Genomic DNA, 22,822 nt, shown 5'->3' with positions numbered 1-22,822 from the left:
TAAGAAGACAGGGAATTTTGCGAGTGCCGAAACCTACTATATTAGGATCTTTCGTCATACTACAGTCATACTCAGCTATGAATACGTTGATAAAGCACTTATTGTAAGATTCCTTGGTGATCTCTGAGAAAATGGATAAGTCGAAGCCATCTACACATACAAGCGTTCAGCTATGATCTGCAACATAGCGTTCTTTACTAACAAAGCTCAGGTAACTATAATTCAATTCACTTTTCAAATAACAGTGTTTCTAGATAGCGAAAAAACCAAGTAACGCAATTACGTCCATCAGGTGTGATTGAACCTGAGTACTACTATGAAGTACTTTTTGTTGAAAAACGAAAGTCTATCAAGAAACATGAAGAGTCTCTTCTTTCATTTATTGGAAAAGTAATATGTATATCAAAGATGTGGATTACAAGTTTTACTATTATAAGCGTTGCAAGATTCCCGCAAGCGTCCCTGTTTTTAGTGTTTACTTCTACTAGTTAATTCTGTTACTGATTTTCGTTTCATGGCTGCTATTTGTTTTTGAGATATTCCAATTAATAGTCCTCTCTTCAAAATAGGTTTTTGCACCTATGCTATTGATAGTTTATCAACTATTTCACGTGAAACTGCATCATTCAAGTAGGGAGAATGCTGACCAAAATGTTTTGCGTAACCAATGCGACGACAACAACAAATTTTTAACTTTATTTTTCCACCTTGCCGATATCATCCTTATCTTTAGAGATATTGTAGATATAAATACATCACTCAGAACTCTGATCTTTCCTTCATCTAAAATTGTTCTCTCCTGTTGATATCAACAACGGCAAAAAATTACACATCTTTATAGCTTATTTGTTGATTCTGAGCAATCTTTTAGCCAAGTTATCGATTACTATTATACACCATTGCATGAACAGAAAATTTCTAATCGACTGTATATATCCTCAGTGTTTTGAACGTATCATATAAGAAAGTTATGACACCGTAAATATCTAAATACGGCAATTGCATACGGTTTTTGGCAGTTTTAGAGAATAATGCTAAAATAAAGAAAAAATTAGGCTCTCTAGTGGTGTATTTAATTTTCCGCTTTCTCTCTCGCTTTACTTCAAAGCAAGTAAAATAGCTTGAAAAACAAAGGTAAAATTTTGTTGCTGTAATCGCATAGATCTTTGAGAAATGATATTCCAATTAAAAACATAATCAATTTTTGGGTGTATTCTTGAAGTGATGGTGAGTAGATTATATCATCGAGATATAGAAAGCAAGTATCTTGAAGATATCTAAGTAATACTTCATGCAAAACACTTAGAAATGTTGGATTAATCTAAAAACTAACTGTGGATAGCAGATGTGGTGTACCGTAATAAATGCCAAATCATTTCAGATTGTTCTATTAAAAGAAAAGTTAGATATGGATAGAAGTGAAAATTCAATTTTCGAATAAGGGTTTTGGAGCTACAAACTTGTGCAATAAAGAACGAAACAGGATAGTTATCGGAAAAGTTCATTGTTTGTTCAAATTAATTTTTATTTGATAATGAATATGTAAATTTAAAATTTTATATTAAATAAAATAATAAACAAATTACGATTTATATATAAATTCTTGTAGAAAGTAACATAAATAAATCAAAAATATTTTGAGCTAAATTTATTTCATTCTGATCCGTTTTGCTACGGTCGCCAGCCATAAAGTTTAATGCCGACTTTGTGCCGCTTCAGACAAGTACCTTTTCTGAAACGATACCAAGAGCAAACTGAGAGGACGACGACATGCGATATTTACAGAATGGTATAGTAAAAATATATCTCGCGGCTTACCTTTTTACGGCGTGCCAACGCGCAACTTCATATTACTAGATACAAAAGAATCGCTTGTGAGCTTGACAATTTAGAGCCGATATAAAAATGGCCACCGTTCCGGGAAATCGCGTTTCCGGCTTTTCTCCCCTCTCCCGTTCCACTTAGCGTCGCCGCAACAATCGGTGCTCAAGTAGTAATTTTCAGAAAAGAAGGAAAAAAATATGCGGCCATGCGTTTTTTATACGGACATATGCACGATTCGCGGAACGTAATGGGTCGTGGGGCATCATCTTTTGCGCACCTTAGTTCTTCCCCCCTTTACGTGTTCTATAAAATTAGCATATACGGGCGTGTTATACTGCACTGTTACACAGGAAAATGGAGATCAACTAAAACTCCTCCCTTTAAAATGACCACTACAGTAAAACCTCGTTAAAACGGACTTCGGATATAACGAAGAAAATATTTTGAAGTCGTATTATCTATTTAATACATCAGTATATTTAAATATAAATGTTAGCCCTCGTAAATAGAATCCATTTCGGGTTATTATTCATAGATAAACTCGGGGTATTCCCCGAGTTGTCTATACGATGTATAAATGAAGGACGGTAGTTATAGTTTTACTTGTTCTATTTTTATTGAACTAAAACTAGAACTAACACTAGACCTCGAATTAGAAAATTTAGAATTTTTATAAATCTAGGTCTAGTTTTAATTGTTATTCACCGTTAAATTGTTTAAAAAATTTATTGAACTAATAGTAGAACTAAAAACATTCGTGTTTAGCCGTCTTAAAAGACGCACGGCTAAAACCCGAATGTTTCTAGTTCTAGTGTTAGTTCTAGTTTTAGTTGTTATTCAACGCTGACGTCGCGAACGGGCCATCGAGTTGTGCACAATAGAAATTTTTCATATAACGGATTTTAATGTTAAAATATATACTTCCTTTCATGCATTAATTCGTTATATCAAGGTTTTACTGTACTTTTTTTCTTTATTTCCTATATATAAATCTATAAATGTTTAATCTTTTCTTAAGAACTAATTGATTATTCCTGTTTATTTTTGTTATAATTCTCAAACAACCCCCAGAACTTCAATTTAAACTACCTATTTCTATTTTAAGCTACATTTCAAATAGTGAATTATTAAAAGGACGTTTCTTCGAATCCAACGCCCTTATGTGCTCAACGTTCTATCGTTTGATTTCTATTTCATGCAATCCGCTGCATTAGTAATGCTCGCGCTTCACATATGACCCTAACTCGCGCCAGGCGGACACGTCAAAGACTTCCTCCTTTCAAAGACCTGCATTAAAGATGCGTTCGGTTATTTCGTGTTAGAATCTGCCAGGATCGATAATCCCATTAGAAGAAGAAGAGGGAATCGTGCACGCGCGCCACCCTAGCGGGTCGGTTTAAAAGCCCGCTAATTGATCACTTCGCAGTCGTCGGAGTTTTACAAATTACTCGTTTCCTTCCGTCCTCGAGTTACTCTACTTCGAGTTGACCACAAAATCGTATTAATAGGGTCGATTAATACACGTTTTTTACCACCATTTCTACCTCGTTCCATTATGTCACAATTTACTTCCAGTTTATCCCTGGATGTCAAAATCCCCCGAGACGATACCCTTTTGTAATGTAGCCTTTAAAAAACGTTTTAAACCCATTATGTTTCTTGTTTGATTAATGAAAAAATGTAATTTAAATTTAATAACAATTTTTTGTGTCAAAGTATAAATCAATTTTATTAATGTTTACGAAGATATTTATAGCATGCATTTATTTTCGTAGTCGAGAAGGAAGGTGCTTAAAATACTGGTATCGCCCACACATCGGGAACGTCAAATAAAGAAAAGCTTTCGTGCGGCTGTTAACTTCTCCAATTACTCTTTGGGTTGGGTAGATGTAATCTCGGCAAAAGTAAAGAAGGGGAAAACACTTACGTTTTGTGGAAGTAGCTTCTGAAACAATAGAAATCGTACTATAGGACACACCATAAATACAAAACGGCGATGCGACGGGGCGGAGGGCACGAATTATGGTGTAGGTTGACGCGGAATTTTTATATCAAACCGACCAGAGGGCAGAGTTTCGTGCGGGAAAAGTTATATAAATTATAATAACGGTCGGCGTGTTTTATTCAAAATGTCCGCGACGATTGCCGCGACCCTTTTGAAAAGTTCGCTACAAACACGCACGCTGGCGCCACCGTGTACACATACGTCGTCGCGTGTGTTCTAGTCCCATTAAAATCGCGTATAAACACCTTGTCACAATTAGTTGTGCGGTAGCGCTAATGCGTTTTGCGATAAGTGATTACGGCTACACGACGCTTATCAAGATCCTCGCTTATTTTACTTTAATAAGCTTCGATTTTGCATTAATCACCATTCCTATCAACTCACACTTCACTCCAATCATACTTCCTTCTTATTAAACTTTGTTATTCCATAGCAATAATGTAACATTCCGAAGTTAATTACAGAGTAATGATTCAAATCGTTCTTGTTAGAATAATTTAAATTCTTGATTATTTTCAGTGGTACTCTTCAAGTCGATTCGATTTCCCGGTTTAAGAGTTGGGCTACTGTTTCTTATAGGCGTGTTCTTATCCCTTAATGCCCTGTTCGATTATGCAAATGCGAATTCCGCAGATAGTATCGCCAATTAAAACCGCGTTTTGCCGCTTGTTTGTAATATCGAGACGGTGCGTGACGAGTTGGGTTTGCGTTTATTGCAATAGCTATTCCGAGAGTGTACACACATTGTAATTACCCGGTCTCTTGATTAGTATGATGAGGGCGATTCATTTTTATAAACCATTTAAATTTATGACATCTGCGAACGACGACAGAACCACTAAATAGTGCGAGAAAGAAAGAAACAACCATAAGTAAAAACGTCACGTACACTCCGCGTAACAATAAAATTCTTTGAAGATTTCATATTCTTGCGAATGTTTCTTTGATGAAGAGTTATTAGTATTTTAGTTGGTATGTTACGTAAGTTATTTAAAGAGTTGTAAAGAATGTAAATGAGACACCCTGTATCTAAGTACATTTAACGACTTCCTTCGAATGATGGATTACATAAATACATTCTTAAGACGTGTAGTATTCTTCCACCGCCCTCTTCAAAAGAAAAAAAAAACGATGTGGCGTAAGTAATAATTTTATCGGATGGCAATGTGCCGCGACGACATGTGACTCTCGCAATCAACATTATGCAGTCGAGATCGTCCCTAATTACAGCATAACCGCAGAAACGGCGCGTATTAAGCCGCGCAACTAATATGACATATGACGAATGCGATCGAAATCGCGCTCCCTGCCTCTTTTTTTGTAACGAAGAACTTCGAACGTTCGCATCTGTCATCGAACGTCTCGCGCCTAATTTGAACAACTTCATCTCGAAGACTTATAAGAGAAAATTGCAACGTAGGATTCGTTTTTTTTTGTCGCCGTTCAACAGCAACCAAGGCTGTTGAGAGATAGGAACCTAATGAGATGTTGCAACCCGATATCTACATTTTATTTACATTGGTACGTACGAAAAGGTGCAATCATCGCCCTGACGCAAGGGCGTGATGAATTGCTGCCGAGTCGCGCGCTCTCGCTTTCGTTACAACAAACGAAATTACTTTTTAATGGCAGCCGCTGCCCCGCGTTATTTATTTATTTGTTCCGTCGCGTAAAACGCGGACCGGGGGCGCCGCAATTAAATTTAAAATAAACATTGCCTCCCGGTCATTACTCGTGATGGGATACGAAACTATAATTCCAGCCATGCTTTTCCTCCTTCTCCTTCGTACTTTCCTTCTCTACACGAATAACATTTGTTTTTCTTTCCGCCCCACAAATATTCAACTTGTTTTATTCTAGGAGCTCACAGTCTAGAAGACGATAGTAAGTCGTAAAATTTAAACCAAACTAATCAATCCTAGTTATTTATTGATTTAAGCTTATAATAGACAATTAATGTATAAAATGAAGGAAATGAGATTTCTTATCTTATAAACAACCTTTTAAGTTAGGTTTTTTATTTTATTGCTTATAACAAATAAATATTAATATACTGGAGTGCAAGATTTTGGAACAAACTTAGAACAAACTAACAACTTAGATAAGGAGACAAATAATAATCAAGAATGTTAACGCAAAGAAGAAAATCCATATCACACATAATAAGTAATACTTTTTTCTACGATTTCAGAATATTTGAAGTAATTGATGTCTCCTCAATGTGTCAGAAAAAGTCGAAAAATAAACTGGTTTAAATGAGTTAAATAAATGTTTTAAAATTGAACCCTGATCGAGAACAAATTACTTGTCACTCTTGGTATTTCTCACTAGGTAATTCCTTCCTACCTTTTAGTATTAAACCGATTCCATCGATCATTTTTTCTGTAGCTTGTTTGGAATCCGTACAAAGGACTTTTGATGTCTTAGGTTCATCGTGCCTGATGTTGTTTCATCGTATCCTCCAATGATGTGTACCAGCGCATTAGCTCCAAATACATTGCCATAACATGTTGTGCAAGGTTGTAAAAATAAAGCGAGCCACAGCGAGCTTACAATCAAACACCAAATGAACATGATGTGATTGGCGACAAGTTGGTTAAGTACAACAATTTTGGCGCATGCTGATGCACAACTTAATGTGGCATTATGTAACGAGCTGCCAAACAGATAGTAAGCTTAATAAACGGGAGGGCTGAAAAGATGGAGGCACATCAATGGAGCTGTTTGGAAGGGTGAACATCTTACTGACGAATGAAGATGAAGAAAACATATTATATGATGAGTCTTTTCTATATGATGGGACTATGATATAAATAGAAAGTCAACAGAACTCAGTACATTCATGGTCTACTTGTATCCAAAATGGCCGTGTTAATCAATCAACAATGACTGGAGTAACATTGGAAAAAGGAAACCGACTAGCTACGATTCGAGAAGTTTTTGACAAATTCGTTCAAAATTATCAACAAGTTATTGTGTTGGCATAAACGTCTTAATAGATGAAGTACTACTTAGTGTTCATAGAATATCTAACATCGGAATATGGTATAAATGGTTGCTTTAGTCAACTGAAAAATCGAATACACACTCTTGGCACTTTAAATCTTCATTAAATTTGCTTTAAAATTTTTGTTATTTCAACATAATATCTCAATTCGGTCTTAAGATACAATTTTAAAAAAGAAAATAAGAAACTATTTGTGACACATTAGATCTGTAGTAAATTTTTGTTAAAATGCTTGTAATTTTATCAAGATATTGCAATACGTTCTTGAGATATGATATTCCGAATTCCTACTTTTTTAAATAAGTTAAGATGCAAAATTGAGGTTGGGTTGGATTGGGTTGGGACACATTATATCTTCATTAAATTTGTTTTAAAATGTTTGTTATTTCATTATAATATCTCAATACGTTGTTGAGATATCATGTCTTAAAATCCTATTTCTTTTATTAGATACAGAGTTGAGCTTACAAAATCGTAATAACGAGGTTTATAAAAAATAAATAATTATATATGACACATGGAATCTTCATTAAATTTGCATTTCAAAATGATTGTTATCTTATCATGATATTGCAATACGTTCTTGAGATATGATATTCTAAATTCCTACTTTTTCTAAATAAGTTAAACTGCAGAATTTAGCTTAAAAAATCATAACAACCAAGTTTATAGAAAATATGCAATTATTTATGACTCATTAAATCTGTATTAAATTTGCTTTAAAATGTTTATTATTTCATCATAATATCTCAATTCGTTCTTGAGATACCATATTCTAACATCCTATTTCTTTTATTAGATGTGAGTTAAGCTTGAAAAATCATAACAACCATGTTTATAGAAAATAAATAATTATATATGACACTTGAAATCTTCATTAAATTTGCTTCAAAATGATTGTTATCTTATGATGATATTACAATACGTTCTTGAGATATGATATTCTAAATTCCTACTTTTTCTAAATACGTTAAACTGCAGAATTTAGCTTAAAAAATCATAACAACCAAGTTTATAGAAAATAAGCAATTATTTATGACTCATTAAATCTGTGTTAAATTTGCTTTAAAATGTTTATTATTTCATCATAATATCTCAACTCGTTCTTGAGATACAATTTTCTAAATTTTAATTTTGTTAGAAATTTTGTTAAAAATAAGTTAAGATACAGAGTTGAGGTTAAAAAATCATAACAACCAGGTTTATAAAAAATAAGATATAGTTTATGACACATTAAATTTGCTTTACAATGTTTGTTATTTCATCATCATATCTCAATTCGTTCTTGAGATACTCTGTACTAAATTCCTATTTGTTTTAAATAAGTTAAGACGCAAAGCTCACTTTAATAAATCGTAACAACCAGATTTGTAGAAACTAAGATATTATTTCTGCTTCATTAAACCTTCATTAAATTAGCTTTTAAATATTTGTTATATCATCATGATATCTCAATTCGATCTTGAGATATAATTTTTTAATCGTTTTCTTTTGAAAAAGTTATGATGTAGAGTTGAGCTTAAAAAATCATAACAACTAGGTTTATAAATAATAAGAAATTATTTATGGCACATAAAATTTGCTTTAAAATGCTTATTTCATCATGATATCTCAATTCGTTCTTGAAATACATTTTTTTTAATTTCTTTTTTGTTACAAATAAGGTAAAATGTAGAGTTGAGTTGAAAAAATCATAACAACCAGGTTTTTATGAAAAATGAGGAATCGTTTTATTTTATCTTTATATCACAATTATTTCTTGAGATATGATTTTTTTCATTTCAATATAGTTTTTACGTTAAAAATAAAAATCTTTTTCTTCGAATAGTGTTATGATATATAGAGATGTAAATGTATTTTGTTATGGTGAAATCTAATTTCAAAAATCTCATTTAAATTCGGAGATAAAAATTTGTAAACACAATCGTACATTTAGAGATTAATTATAATTAAATAGTTTTGAAACAAATCGTTAAAAATCTATTTGTGATGCAATTGTTTTGAACGTTGGGCAAGTTATCAAGAAACGGCTCAACCTTTTAATAATAAAATTCGGTTTTGAAAGTCACAAATTATATATTTTATCACAGTGAACTCTTTTCTTTAAATGCAATTAAATATTGGAAATACAGTAAAACCTCGATATAATGGACCTCTATTCTATGTTCATAGATAAATTAGGGGTATACTCCGAGTTGTCTATACAATGTATAAATCAAAGACGGTAGTTCTAGGTTTAATTGTTATTTAGCTAGATTGTTGTATATTTTTATTGAACTAAAAGTAGAACTAACACTTGGCCTAGAACTAGAAACATTTGGGTTAAACCGTACATCTGTTAAGACGGCTAAACCCGAAACTAACATTAGACCTAGAACTAGAATCATTCAAGATTAGCCGTCTTAAGAGACATACGGCTAAACCCGAATGTTTCTAGTTCTACGTCTAATGTTAGTTCTAGTGACAGTGTTAGTGCAAAACTGGAACTAACTCTAGACCTAGAACTAGAAACATTCGAGTTTAGCCGCAAGTTTCTCAAAACGGCTAAACTCGAATGTTGATAGTTCTAGGTTTAGTATTAGTTCTAATGCTAGTGTTAGTTCTAGTTTTAGTTGTTTACAAAAACTTAACGTTATTATTTCAAATCAAATTAATTGATATTAAAAGCATAAATATTTAAATGAAATTTTTGATTCAAAAATTAATATTTCAGACATTATTGTCTAGTCAATTAAACCGCAAACAGGCCGATAACAGTTTCACAGTCTGTCTAATTTGTGTGGAAAATGAAACGTTCACGTTGAGCGCACGAGTCGAAAACGCGAACACACGTGCGCGAACTCGTCCGGGTTTCGTCGTTTTCATTTCCATTGTTATTCATGAATTAATTTGTAACCTGAATCGGTAAAATTCAAATGATTAGTTGGCGCTGAAATTTAAATTACTCAAGAGACGAGCGTGTGCGTGTTCGTTGGCGGATCGGGGTTGCGCGCGATTCCGGCATGTGTGTGCGTACGTGTTAGCGCTTGTCCCGCGACCACTGGATCCGCCGCACGAACAAATTTCGGGATTTCATTCATGGATTTATTCATTCATGGCCCTATTAACGTGCGTAACAAAATACGTGGCGAAACTTGTATTTTAGCTAAATTGCTGTATTTTATTGCGGGTAAATTTTTTATATGCATACATAGATGTATTTAGCTTTTCAATATTTATATAAATTCTTTGAATAGAGTATCAATCAAAAAGTTATATTACCCTTCAATTGAAAAATTGAAACAAAAATTGTGGTAGCTTTAACCGAATATAAATGTTTACTAGGTAACAAATACGAGTAAGTAAATCTAAACATAGTGCATAATTATAAATTGGTGTGTGATCATTAAATGAGGTCGGACGATCGCCACCGAAGACTGTGTAGATCAAACGACGCGTTTGGTCCGAAAATAGCAAGACGCATTAAAGCCGAGGCAAATAAAGATTTATAAATGTTTAATTCCGATATAATTGAACGCGCACGTGCCGTTTCAAGTTTTAATGAAATTATTGCGACGGCATTAAAGGCTTCCACTTTCCGGGTACGCCTCGGAGGCGGCGCTGTGCAAGTAGCCAACTCCGGGCGAGCAAACGTTGCCCAGTAAACGCAATAAGTTAATTATGACGCAAAGTTGGTAATTGTAATTTAAATAATATACCAACATTTGTAATTAAGGTCCCAGTTGGTAAACAAAATGGCTGTGCAATGGTCACGGTGAGGGGGCGCTTATACTGAAGTCTTATGAATACTTTATCAAAACTATTAATGAAAATTGGTGTATTAACACGGAAATAAGGAGATGAAAGTGTTTAATTATGTCGATTATCGTGTGCAGGATGAGTTTTCACACCTTTTCGACGTGCAATATGCACCACGTTTTCAACGTTGAAACATTCATGTCGAATCGGAAATTTATCGTTCCGATTCAATATTTAATGTTGATGAACAGACGTGACGAATCAACGATGGAGACACTTTTTTTTAATTTACAATGTGTAATACGAAAAGCGACGTAATTCTAAAAACGATGTAATTTAAAAAGAGATGTAATTCGATATGCGTTTATACGACAATTTACGATTTCCTGGATAGGAGCATAAGTCACGCTCGAAGCATTTTTTATACAAAAAATGATAATTTACCTATGTTTAGATATAGGAAAACTACGACCTGGGGGCTTGGCATCTACTATTAAATGAACATTAAAGACGGATTTATTAATAATATTTCACGTGCTTGCACGGCGTGTAATGACACTATTAAAATATACCGCGCGAGACTGTGCATTATTTATAGAATCAAAACGATCATGTGCGACCGTTAACGGAATAGATTTTCTACTACCTTTCTTAGAAAGAAAATATTTTTAGTAACATTTTTTATAAATATATAATGGAAATGTTAACACACAAAAATTATCATTTTAACAGTTTGTTTTTTTATTAAACTGTCTGAAAAAGTTCAAACCTAATCTCAACGGGATCTGATAGAATGATATTTTTTGTATTTCAACTTATACTGATACTTTTGTTATTGAGGTGGAATGACACACTTATATTAAAAATTCAAGATGTTTCCTTTTAATTTGAGTTAGAGGTGAAAAGTGATCCTTTGATGTTTAGACTAACATCTTTAATCCACAACAGTGTTGATCAAGCTTATTTTAGACTCCAATCCTCTCAGCAATAAGTGGAAACCCGATACGCTGTAGTTACAAATTATGGGTTGGTTATACAAGAAACGTGAATATAAGTCAGTTTGAACGTTACCAACATCCTACAATGCAAATTATACACATTATACAAAGAATGGGGAGTAGGCGCTTATATTGTTCTAAACTACGTTAAACAGCTTCGAAGTTGTTGGCCCAGCAGAAAATTTTACATATTTTGTGACAACTTGTTTTGAAGTTTGGCTAACATAAATGTAAATCACTTTGTTTTTCCTCCAGGAAAACTACGGAAACCGAACAGTTCAATGTATTTTTTTGGTGAAGTAAATAACATATTGATGCCTACCACACAGATAGCTTCGCATGAATTTTCGAGAAGAATTAGAAAAATGTCATCCATTGCATTTCGATACACAGTTGTAAGCAGGATTAAGCTATTATTGAGCCGAAACGAGAATATTTAGAAACGCTTTGAAACATTTTAGAGACCCTTGGCAAAATATTTATTGGTCCTAGACCTTAAAAAGATTTAATTTTTAAACGACGAGTTTAATATCAAAAAGTAACGACGAGCGCAATGTTAATGAACAGCCATTAAGCTTTTGTAATTCAATATTACCCAGCATATTGTATTAATCCTAACGAGCCCTTTGTGTAATTAATTAATAATTACAATATTGCTTTCATTTCTCTACTCAATTATTAAAATAAGTCGCATCTTTCTAAAACCATCTAATCATATTAAAAATGTAATAACCCTTATGCGTACATTTGTTAATATGATTAATAAATGATAACTTAATGAATTAAAAGTAAAGGTTAGGTTGGCTTTCAAACATTCATTTTGATCTGTAGATACAAACAAGATCAAATTATATTTTGATAAGATTACAATTAATTTACAACAGCCCAAAAATCAAGAACGTTTATGAAATCCAGATGGAAATGATGTACTATAGGAAGCCACAGATTCTCGTTAACATGGAGATGTTAGTTTTGAAACTTCACCATTAATACCAAATTGATAAAATATAACGCAAGTGGAGATTTAAAAAGATCTACCTCGAGAGATTGATTATCTTCCCGTTTTGATCGCAAACTTTTTCGTGATATAGACCTTGAGGTTAGATTACACAAAACTTTGAGCTACCTGGATGAACAATATTTTTTTTAAAATTTTCTGATTTATTGATATCAATTTGATGGTTTTAAAAAGATTGAAGCTTGCTTAGAAAGTAGAGAAAGTTGAGTGTAATCATCAAGAAAATACGTTAACATCACAGCATCATCACGACACTTTTTCTTAATCATAATAGAATCCGTTGTCCATGCAGGAACATGCTTCGTAAAATTACATCGTTTCAAAGCTGCATGCGAATCAATAACTAGTAATACAAGAATAGTTGATAAATGTTAAAAATGAACATCATAAGATGAACAAAAAATGGTTAATAAACAAGAAACGTGTTTAATGCAAATTTCGTAATATCGTGTAACTACTTTAAATAAAGATCAATTTTGAAAAATTTCAATTTTTGAAGATATTATACAAACAATGTCTAAGTAACTGTGTTGTACCCCTTATTCATTATAAGTAAGACCAACTCAGCATGTCTCATAATATGGATTTATAAATAGTTTATAATTCAGCAACTACAAAAATAGAAGCAATAGAAGCAGAAATCCATTGTGGTGGAGAAGCAGCTAGAATTGTGTTCATCGAGAAGAACGTGAATGGGGAAAATCGACGAATGCTATCAAGAACAGTGAGGTTGAAATCGTGGGAGATAGATCATGAGATAGATATGAAGAGATAAAGGAAATATAAGTTGAAACGAAGATTGACTCATGTTAAGATCATTTTCCAGTGATCGCTGAAATTTCATGAGGAACGAATTTGTTCTAGGAGTCCAAGGGCTAAAATTGCACAGAAGAAGCAAAAGTCATGTTCCAGTCACCAATGGAAAAAAATGGGTTTATCCATGAAAGAGAGGAAATTAATAAAGACAAAAATACACCACAAAAAAATGTGTACTTAGATCACTTGAGGTCGAAGTACTGGAATAGATTGACTAGTTAATATGATATTTATTGCAGAGTCTCGGCAGACATTAGATCAGACGTTCCATGATTTCGTCTCATTAAGCCGAGATAGCTTGCGAGCGAGACGTTGTAATGTGTAATGTGGGTATAATGTGCTATCATAAGATTATTAATACGATGTCAACCCAGAACTATTGCAATGTTTCCTCTCTATATAATATATTTGTCGATATCTCGGCTACGATGGCGAAAACCAAGAGTTTTTCAATTTACAGAGGATACGGTGAGATAATGGCCGAAGTGATACAAAAAATCAGGTTGTAGATATTTCTTAGGTTGTTTATCGAACAACGACTCAATTTGGTTTTCCAACAGATGAGAGACTAAGGTTTTATCCCTTTTGTAAACTTTCCTTAAAGTTCAGCTTATCTGTACATCTGAACAATGTTTCAATACCCCGTTTTCTATGCAAAATGAAGTCCATCTTCAAACGTATTCCTCATAACAGTACAAAATGTACTCAACTAATTCTTATAAACCGTTATAAAACAAACCAGTATCAACTGGTTCATCCGATACATACATAATCAGGTTATATAAACTATCAATAATACGGTTGTCTATAAGCTCACAAATGATATCAATCCCACAACTCTTCCTTTCCTTGATATTATGGTCATTAGAGAAGATTTATTAATTTTTACTCCTACCAGCCCCCGTACTATGTAGTAAGATCAATATATTTAATTATATGCAAAATAGGATATTAAGAATATCGGATATCAGGTTCTATAACAGAAATTTGTTTACGCTTCATTAATAATGATTTCCCTTCCTATCTCATCTCTAACTTCCTTTTCTTAACCACCACTTCTAATGATTTTCCATTTACCAAGAAGTAGTTTTATACCACCATTTATTATTTATTTTCGCTACTAATTTGAAAGAAAAATAATTGAGGAAGTACTCAACTAAATTAAATAGTGATAATTTTTCATGTAATAAGTTAAAATTGATTATACCCCATAACAGTTATACAAAATCTGATAATTTTTCCAAGTCAATTAAATGTCAGCTACCGGTTTGTCTATTAGTCGTATAATGTACGAACTCCCAGTGTTCATTATGCATTTACACTCTTGCGTGTAATTACTATTTAGCGAGATAATTACTAAACTGAACGTCCATTAGGTGTTCGGTTCTTATGATATCTACCGGTAGGTCTTTTCTTTCGTTGCGAAGAGTCGTTACATGGCGCGCCTATCGGTAATTATCGCGCCCCGTTTTTCCTTGGTCAATACATCAACGGCCCGTGCGCTAAAAATTTCTTTATAATGCTACACATGAGAGAAATTACGTTGAAAAGGATATTAATAGGTATCGACGCCTTACGGGTAATATTTAAACAAAAAGGATAGGTTTGGAAACGAATGCCGCTACTTCCTGGAAGTGACTTAATAATGAACGAGGCCTGATTATGTGGTTACTGGTATGTGTGTTATTGCGACTCGAGTTAATAAAAGAGGATTATCGATACGTGCCGGTTAATAATTTGAAGTTTGGCGTCGGCGGTTACGTGGCTATAGTCGCAAATGTTGGTCGAATGGTTTGGTTGATATCTAAATGTGACGGAAATTTCGATATCGCACTGTGCAGAAGCTCTAAATAAAAGACAGTACATTATAATCAAATCCTATTATTGGATCTGGCACGCCCACCGCCAGCCGCATCTGTAATACGTATCATTAATTAATCTGTTTCACAGGCACAAACGACGTCGAGGACGGTATAAGTTTTGCATTCCGTCGACATTGGAGACGTTCCGTCATATTATATCGCGCCATCTCAATAAAACAGGAACATTGATTGCACGCGACAGCGAGGAAATAATTTATGCTCGTTTTGAGCGGATTGATTGTACGCGAATATTTTATTGACGACGATAATAGAGGACGTCGGGGGTTGGGGCAGTGTTGGCTTCGGCCATACATCGGTGGCAGAACGGTGGCGGCGGCAACGCCACCCGCAGCAGAATCCATCACACGTGCTGTCACGCGGTGGCATGATTTAATCGTCTTCGGTGAATTAGCCCGTCCGACGGACGAATTGGCATCATTTGTTATTTATGCTTAGTGTAAATCTGGCTGGTGCTGTCTCTATTCAAAGCGACGACAGCTGACGGGCAAAGGATAATATTTCTTCGAATTCCTGCCAGTTGCAATGAGACATGAAAGAAAAAGGAATAACACATTGCACTCACCATTCTATTTAAGATTTTAAAACAAAAACAACCCTCAATTCCAACGTTCATATCTAAATGTATTATGGTAAAGTTGATGTTAGAAATGCAAACATTACATCGAAATCTATGTTAAAGATCATAGAGATACAGTAATTTTTGAACAAACCTACGAGACGTTTACAACGTTGGTTTGTAAGTTACGAGGGTCCGAAATGTGCTCATGAGTAACAACCACCCCAGTGACATTTGGTGAAATTAATGGCCGTACAGTGCCTCATCTACGTCGCTAGTTGGCGTGTACTATATGAAATAGTGCTACTACGTTACGCGACTCGTTGAAGTCGAACTTGTTCACGTCTGATAGTGCTTAAAGCTGCCGCCGACGTTAGCGCCCCAGGTCGAAACGATGGACGAACACGAAAGTTGACAAATTTAACGAGACCGAGATTCCGTGTAGTGAAATCTCGACCACTAAAGGCGTTTCGGTGGTGATTTACAACGTCCCGATCCGGGACGGAGTTGTTAAATTTGCGGGGTTTAGTACGAGCGTGTTCATAAGGACGGAAGGAATCCCCAGCCGCTTGTTGCTTCTTGTTTATAGCCCGCTTTTTGTACGCGCGTTCCGACCCGAGGGCGGTGCTGCGATCGCCCAGGAATGCGAAGTCGGACGCAATAAAATCCCGAAAGCTCCAGTCCCTTTGACGTAACGACGGCTTTATCTCTTCCGTTGATAAATCCTGTTCGTTTGCCTTTTCCCGTTTTACCATTTGACTTCAACCTGTTACTTCAAAACTGGTCCATTAAGATTTACCTAAATACAGCAAATTTATTTTGTGTCAAAAAAGTTGGTTGAAACTAGTTAATATAGTATATTAAGTTCCATATAAAAGGGGTAGTAATTTGGTGGAATAAAAAGCGTATGCGTTTAATCTTTGAAAGCCTCGACGACAGGATCGGTATTTAGTTGATGTTTACGAGAGCGACCAAAAATATGAAATTAAATTTTGCCGAGCGTATTAAATATAAAATTAATAAAGCGATATTTACGATGGTAATTTTTGGCATGGGGGCAGCTGCGGCATCGCGCCGTTCCCGGTTCCGGGGTCGTCCGTTCATTCCAGATTAAAACAGTTTATTTTAGATATTTATAATGGGTCGGTGGCGGCGAAGCCAGGCTTACAATGCAGATCAGTTGTCGGAGGGGGTCGAGCGTTGCGGCGGTTCCCGGACCTGCTTTAAAAAAGAACGAAAAGAACAGCGCGAAATGTGACGTTACGGCGAATTTATTGTTTTAATAATGGTAAATAAAGCAGCAGATCGGGATAGCGAACCCGGTCGGCTCCAATCCCAGCCATAATCGCCGCTCTGTGTGCGCTTCTGACACCGCCGTCACCGTGGCGGAATAACGACACGCAAAAATTGGATTTTTATGTCGTCCACATAAATTACCGCCTGCGGGGTCGCCGCGACGCCTGCACATGTAAATAAACATTCGCTGGTAAAAAAAGCGACGTCCGACCTGAAATACGGCCTCGCGGAATTAACGGCTGTTCACTCACAATTGAACAAAAAAATCAGGCAGCATAAATCTAAGTTAGCACCAGTAATTGCACACCCCGCGCGGTCAAATATGGATGTTTGTTTTTCTAAATATTTTTCACCCAAATGTTATACAGCTAAAATTTGGAAAATCATTTGTTAATAAATCAATAAATAAGATATTTCCATTTGTATTTAATTTATGATGGTAAAAAAAAGAACAGAAAATCTGGAAGCATGTTCTTGTCATTAACAAGTACTAATAGAGACTGTTCAAGCAAAACCAGCTTTCAAAATGTCTGTTGCGTAAGGTCAGTGTGATTGATGGCGGTGAGTTATTGTTTATGTCGCGTACAAGATAGTTACTACCAGTTTCTTTTTTTCTGGACAAGTCATAAAACATTCCTCGCGACACCAAAACAACACAGATCTTGCGTAAAATCAAATTTTCTTAAATTTTTTCCTTACTATACTTTATTTTTTAATTCGGAAGAGTAAAATGATAAGTAATTTATCAAAGCTATTTTTTGGCGAGAGTTTTAAAACCAGATAAGATTTTAAGTAAACTGTACTTACGAATCTAACTACTCATTTGTATAAACATAATAAAAACTAGGACGTCCTACATAAAACGCAACATGTTAATATAATTTGACATTATACTAAAACCTAGATATAACGGATTAATAATTCCTGAATAAACATAGAATAGATGTTTTCCACTGAAGCAGTATACTTAAATTATTACCGCTTTTATGTGGTTTTTCAATGAACTCGTTGGTGAAGTCTAGGTCGGTGTAATTTGTTCTATTCTTTGGGCTCATCGAATTAGATCATTTCAGAAAAAAACCGTGGAATCCTCGTGGAATATCCAGTTTTTTATTTGTTTCTTCACTATGGCGTCACTCAAGTTGGAATGCAATAATCTTTTTATTTCTGGGGGCATCGCATTATATAGTTTTGATGCTATGTAATTTAGGCTACGCTGTCCTATTCTTTTATTACATTTTGGAAGTTTTGCAGTTATGTTCCTGTTTCTTGTGTTAGAGGAATCGTCTATTTGATTCATTAACTGACTATGTCTGCGTACGTACATCAACACTTTCTGACTATATATTTGCCTTGTGTCTAATACCTGGCTTATGTTATATAACTCATTTGAAGGTAATGTTATATTTTTGTTGTACATTATTCTTAATATCCATTTCTGTAGTTTATTAATTTTTTCCAAATGAGTATCGTTGTCTCCTCCCCAACCCAAAACGGCGTATGACATAAGGGATTGCACAAGGGAATAAAGTGTCTTTTATTTAGAGACTGTGACAGGTATCTAAATCTGCTTTATGCCTAATTATTTTACCAATGATGCTTGTAGATTAAAATTTTCAGATCAATAACAAGATTTCCCAATTTTAGCAGATGATTGCTATATGAAGCGAAAGACAGATATTTAGTTTTTTCTATATTCAACGTTAATTTGTTCAATTGTAACAATTTTTTGACCATTGTGAAATACCTTTCAGCTCCCATCTTTAGTTGTTCCCAGGATTGGGATCTATAGAATATAGCGGTGTCATCAGCAAAACCGATCACCGATCCCCTCAGTTTAAGATTCATTAAACTATTTGAGAGGTCCCAAAACTGTGCCCTGTGGGACACCACATGTATGAAACATGTGCTTCATATGTTTCCCTGGTTAAGGCACAAATTGCGTTTTCCGTTGATTTTCCTTTTTTAAAGCCAAATTGGTTAGGTGAAAGCACATTATCTTTATCAAAAACCTTTACAGGTCTACGCTTTAGAATTTTTTTAGAACACCTTCGCTCACGTTGAAATTAATGTTATATTAATATTTCAATAGTTTTTAGTCAGATATCTGTCACCATCCTTAAATATTGGCTTTATTACTCCGATCTTTAATATCTTTGGAAAGTAACCAGCAGCAAAAAACCTATTTATAATTGCAGATAGTGGAACGCTATGATATCTGTGACTTTGATTAAATTTTTGCCCTTATTTAATCGAAACCAGGGGCATTCTTTGGTTTTAGTCTTTTAATGATTTCAGCAACCTCCAACTCGACTGTTTCAGGGAGGTATATCGAACTTTGTACATGTGTAATGTTATCCTGAAAATCTATCGGATGATCAATTCTGTTAGCTTATTTCCCAATCCAATTCTTCTATTCCCAATCCAATGAAATAGTTATTGAATTCATCGGCCATCTTCTTATCTCCGTTCCCTACCTTATCCTGTATATTAATCTGTGTTATTTTAGTTTCAGTTTTCTTTTTATTACAAATATCATTAACACAAGTCCACAGTGCCTTTGTTGAGTTCTTGCTTTTATTTATTGTGTTATTTATATATTCTCGTTTGTGTTTCTGAATATCTCGTGTTAACATGTTTTTAAGTTGATTGTACTGTTCTTTAAGTAATATAGAGAGGAATACGGGGAAGGCAGTACGTTATAGCTCAATAAAAATATACAATAATCTAGTGCTGAGTAATAAATAAAACTAGACTAATACCAACACTAGAACTAACACTAGACCTAGAATTAGAAACATTCCGTTTAGCTGTACCTCTCTTAAGACGGCTGGTAGGCGCTAGTTAGCATAAAATATCACTAGACCTAGAACTAGAATCATTCGGGTTTAGCCGTCTTGAGAGACGTGCGGCTAAATCCAAATGTTTCTAGTTCTTGGTCTAGTGTTAATTTTAGTGGCAGTGGTAGGTAGCACTAGTTGGCATAAGATATTACTATGTTGTATATTTTTATTGAACTAAAACTAGAACTAACACAAGACCTAGAACTAGAATCATTCGGGTTTAGCCATACTGAGACATGTTTCTAGGCGGCCAGCAACATTTCGAATTTTCCTAGTGTAATTTTTGCTTAAAACTGACCAATAGTAACCCTTCTTTTTGACGCTTCAATTTGAAAACACTTCTCCAAATTAAAAAATGGAGTATAAATAAGTTACAATAAATTTTATTGCAAAATCCAAAGAGATGTTAAGGAACATAATTCTGTTGCATTTCTGTCTAGTTCTTTAGCGTTTGAAATCGTTCGAATTAACGAGTCGCATATTTCCTGCAATGCAAAGATCATTACAAGCCATTAGATACACGCCCATGTCCGTCAGTGGCATCAGGGACGCTGGATTTGCAACGTTTAGTGGTAAACGCAGCGGCGGACGTTCGGCCGACTCGAACCGTCGTAAATTGACAAACAAACGAGACAGCGGCGGCGCAGCAAGGAGGGGCGGCCGCAGGAATAATGTCCGGCGATGTATCATTATTGTCGATTTTGACATAAATGAGCGGCCGTCCCGGTCGCTGATAAATGCGTACAATTGTAAATAGAGAGGCCTCTGGGAAGCGGAGAAGCCACCGTTTCTTGCTGCGGGCGCCGCGGTGGGTGGCACCGCTCACGATGACGACCCCCGCAAGAAATCATATATACATATATAACGGGGCCCACGGCGATCTCACGTGCCTCTTAATAAATAAAGAGGTAAGCGAATACCTTCTTCGGTTGCTGCCATTCCTCTTCCACTACGTTCAACAACGACGACGACGACAACACGAGCTACCGGAAAGAAACGCAAGAACTCCATACACGATCTCCAACTACAATTGACAATTGTTACAATAGAAATTATGTTCATGTTACTCAATCGCGACTTTTTTATTAAAACAAAAATGTATGATACCAATTAAATTTAACTCTTCAAATCAATCGTTAAAGGTCAAATGTTGTACAAACGTACATATATCCACGAGAGAGCATTTACCGTAACACGAGGTAGAGTGCTAATGTTTAGTAAATTATTCAAAGTGCATAGAGTGAACAGTCAAGCCGTTCAGCGCCTGTACTATTATCGCACCTCCGCGTTGCGACGCCGTTTGGTCGACGAATCCATTAAAGAGCACTTCGCCCCTTGGCTGATTGATATTTCGATTAAATTACGAACGTGATTATTGCTAAAAAAACTTGCTTACTTTACAAAGATGTGCAATAAAAATGTATTAAAAAGACGTTTCAATAATTTTCTTTAAAATCAAAGTCCTGGCAGACATCGGTTTTAATTATATCGATTTCATACGTGTTCGTCCCCCAGGTTCGAACATTCCGCGTTGCCATAGTGGTCGGCCCCGCTGCTCCCGCTTAATAGAATTAAGCACGACTACGTCCAGATTATTAAACCTCTACCCATCCGTTCGGGATTCGACCACCACCCACTGATACTCGCCATCCTGTCATATGTATCACACAATTAACCGACTCATAAACTCTCCGATGCATGTCTGATATCATTTTATATGATGAGAGAATATATTACCACCGTAGCCCATCAAATTGCGCAGAATAGAGAAAGGAAACCTGTGTGTTCCTATTATACCTACTAATTCAACCAATTCCCGTTGTAATGAAATATTTAAGATTTTTTTTCGATGTGGTTATTGAACATCAAATAGATGGAAATCGTTGGAGGATGAGGTGAGTAAAATCGGGGGAGAGAAGAGCAATTAAAATTCACCGCTAAAACATATTTGACTCGGCAATGATTTATAAGCCGGGTGGATTTTGCCGTCTGGCTCGAAACCAAGATTAATTTTAAATACTTTTGATTTAGTGTGTCTGTTCGGATCGCCGCGCAACCCCTCGGACGCCCGAAGAACTATACGCCTGCGAAAATATACGGCTTCGCGGTGCGCATTTAAAACCGCGCCGGTATTAACTGATTTATAAGCGCGATCCAGGATGTACGGAGCGAATTATGGGGGAAACTTTGAGATTCTGCGGACGCCGACGACACATTACGCCCGTTTGACGCCGAAGAAAATAGTTTAATTACCGGCGAACGTCGCTATTTCGGTTCAGAGTCTTGGCAGTGATTCCATTTGAGAAAATTAACACCAATAAGATAACTTTTTGTGTTTTTTTCTATTTTAACTCATATATTATAAGTTTTATTTTGAGTAATGGTATCCAAAAGTACCTTGAAACTGCTATAAAATTATCCTGAATATCCCAAGTCCTTATAATTCTCTGAAAATCTTTGTGTATTGTACTCTATGATATACTTGAAAATTCCTAGATTTGATTATGAATGCCTTGATAACTTATAAAATATTTATAAACCCTTAGGAGAAATGTAGTGGAAATATTGCAAGAACATTGAAAATTATCATTATAAAATCCTTGGATACAAATCTCTTAAATATTCTTGAAAATCCTTAAAAGATCTTTTAAATCTTTGAAATCCTTGAATAAATGCGCTGGAAACCAAGACAATCGTATCTTATGATATCTTTGAAAATACAATCCCAAAAAATATCTTCATTCTTGAAAATCTTTTGAAGATTCTCTAAAAATATATCGAAATTTTTACATAAACCAATTACACAGATATGCGAAAAAGTGGTGTTAATTGTTGTTG

The 22,822-nt window shown here is 35.0% G+C and overlaps 1 protein-coding gene across 7 annotated transcripts in view; it reads right to left on the bottom strand.

The window, feature by feature from the left end:
* LOC111415750 (protein bric-a-brac 1-like) overlaps positions 1–22,822 on the bottom strand; it is a 561,730-nt gene that overhangs the window by 49,557 nt on the left and 489,351 nt on the right. For 4 of the 7 annotated variants that reach the window (XM_023047590.2, XM_023047588.2, XM_023047587.2 and 1 more), the window contains one exon: positions 3,752–3,769. The exons of the other annotated variants lie outside the window; for them this stretch is intronic. In XM_023047590.2, the coding sequence (XP_022903358.2) occupies positions 3,752–3,769 (18 nt within the window). The remainder of the gene's footprint in view (positions 1–3,751; positions 3,770–22,822) is intronic. 7 annotated transcript variants of the gene reach the window in all.

Source organism: Onthophagus taurus, chromosome 1 (genome assembly GCF_036711975.1).
Source record: "Onthophagus taurus isolate NC chromosome 1, IU_Otau_3.0, whole genome shotgun sequence".
In the NCBI taxonomy this organism is placed as follows: Eukaryota; Metazoa; Arthropoda; class Insecta; order Coleoptera; family Scarabaeidae; genus Onthophagus; species Onthophagus taurus.
This window is presented reverse-complemented; position numbering and strand designations above follow the sequence as displayed.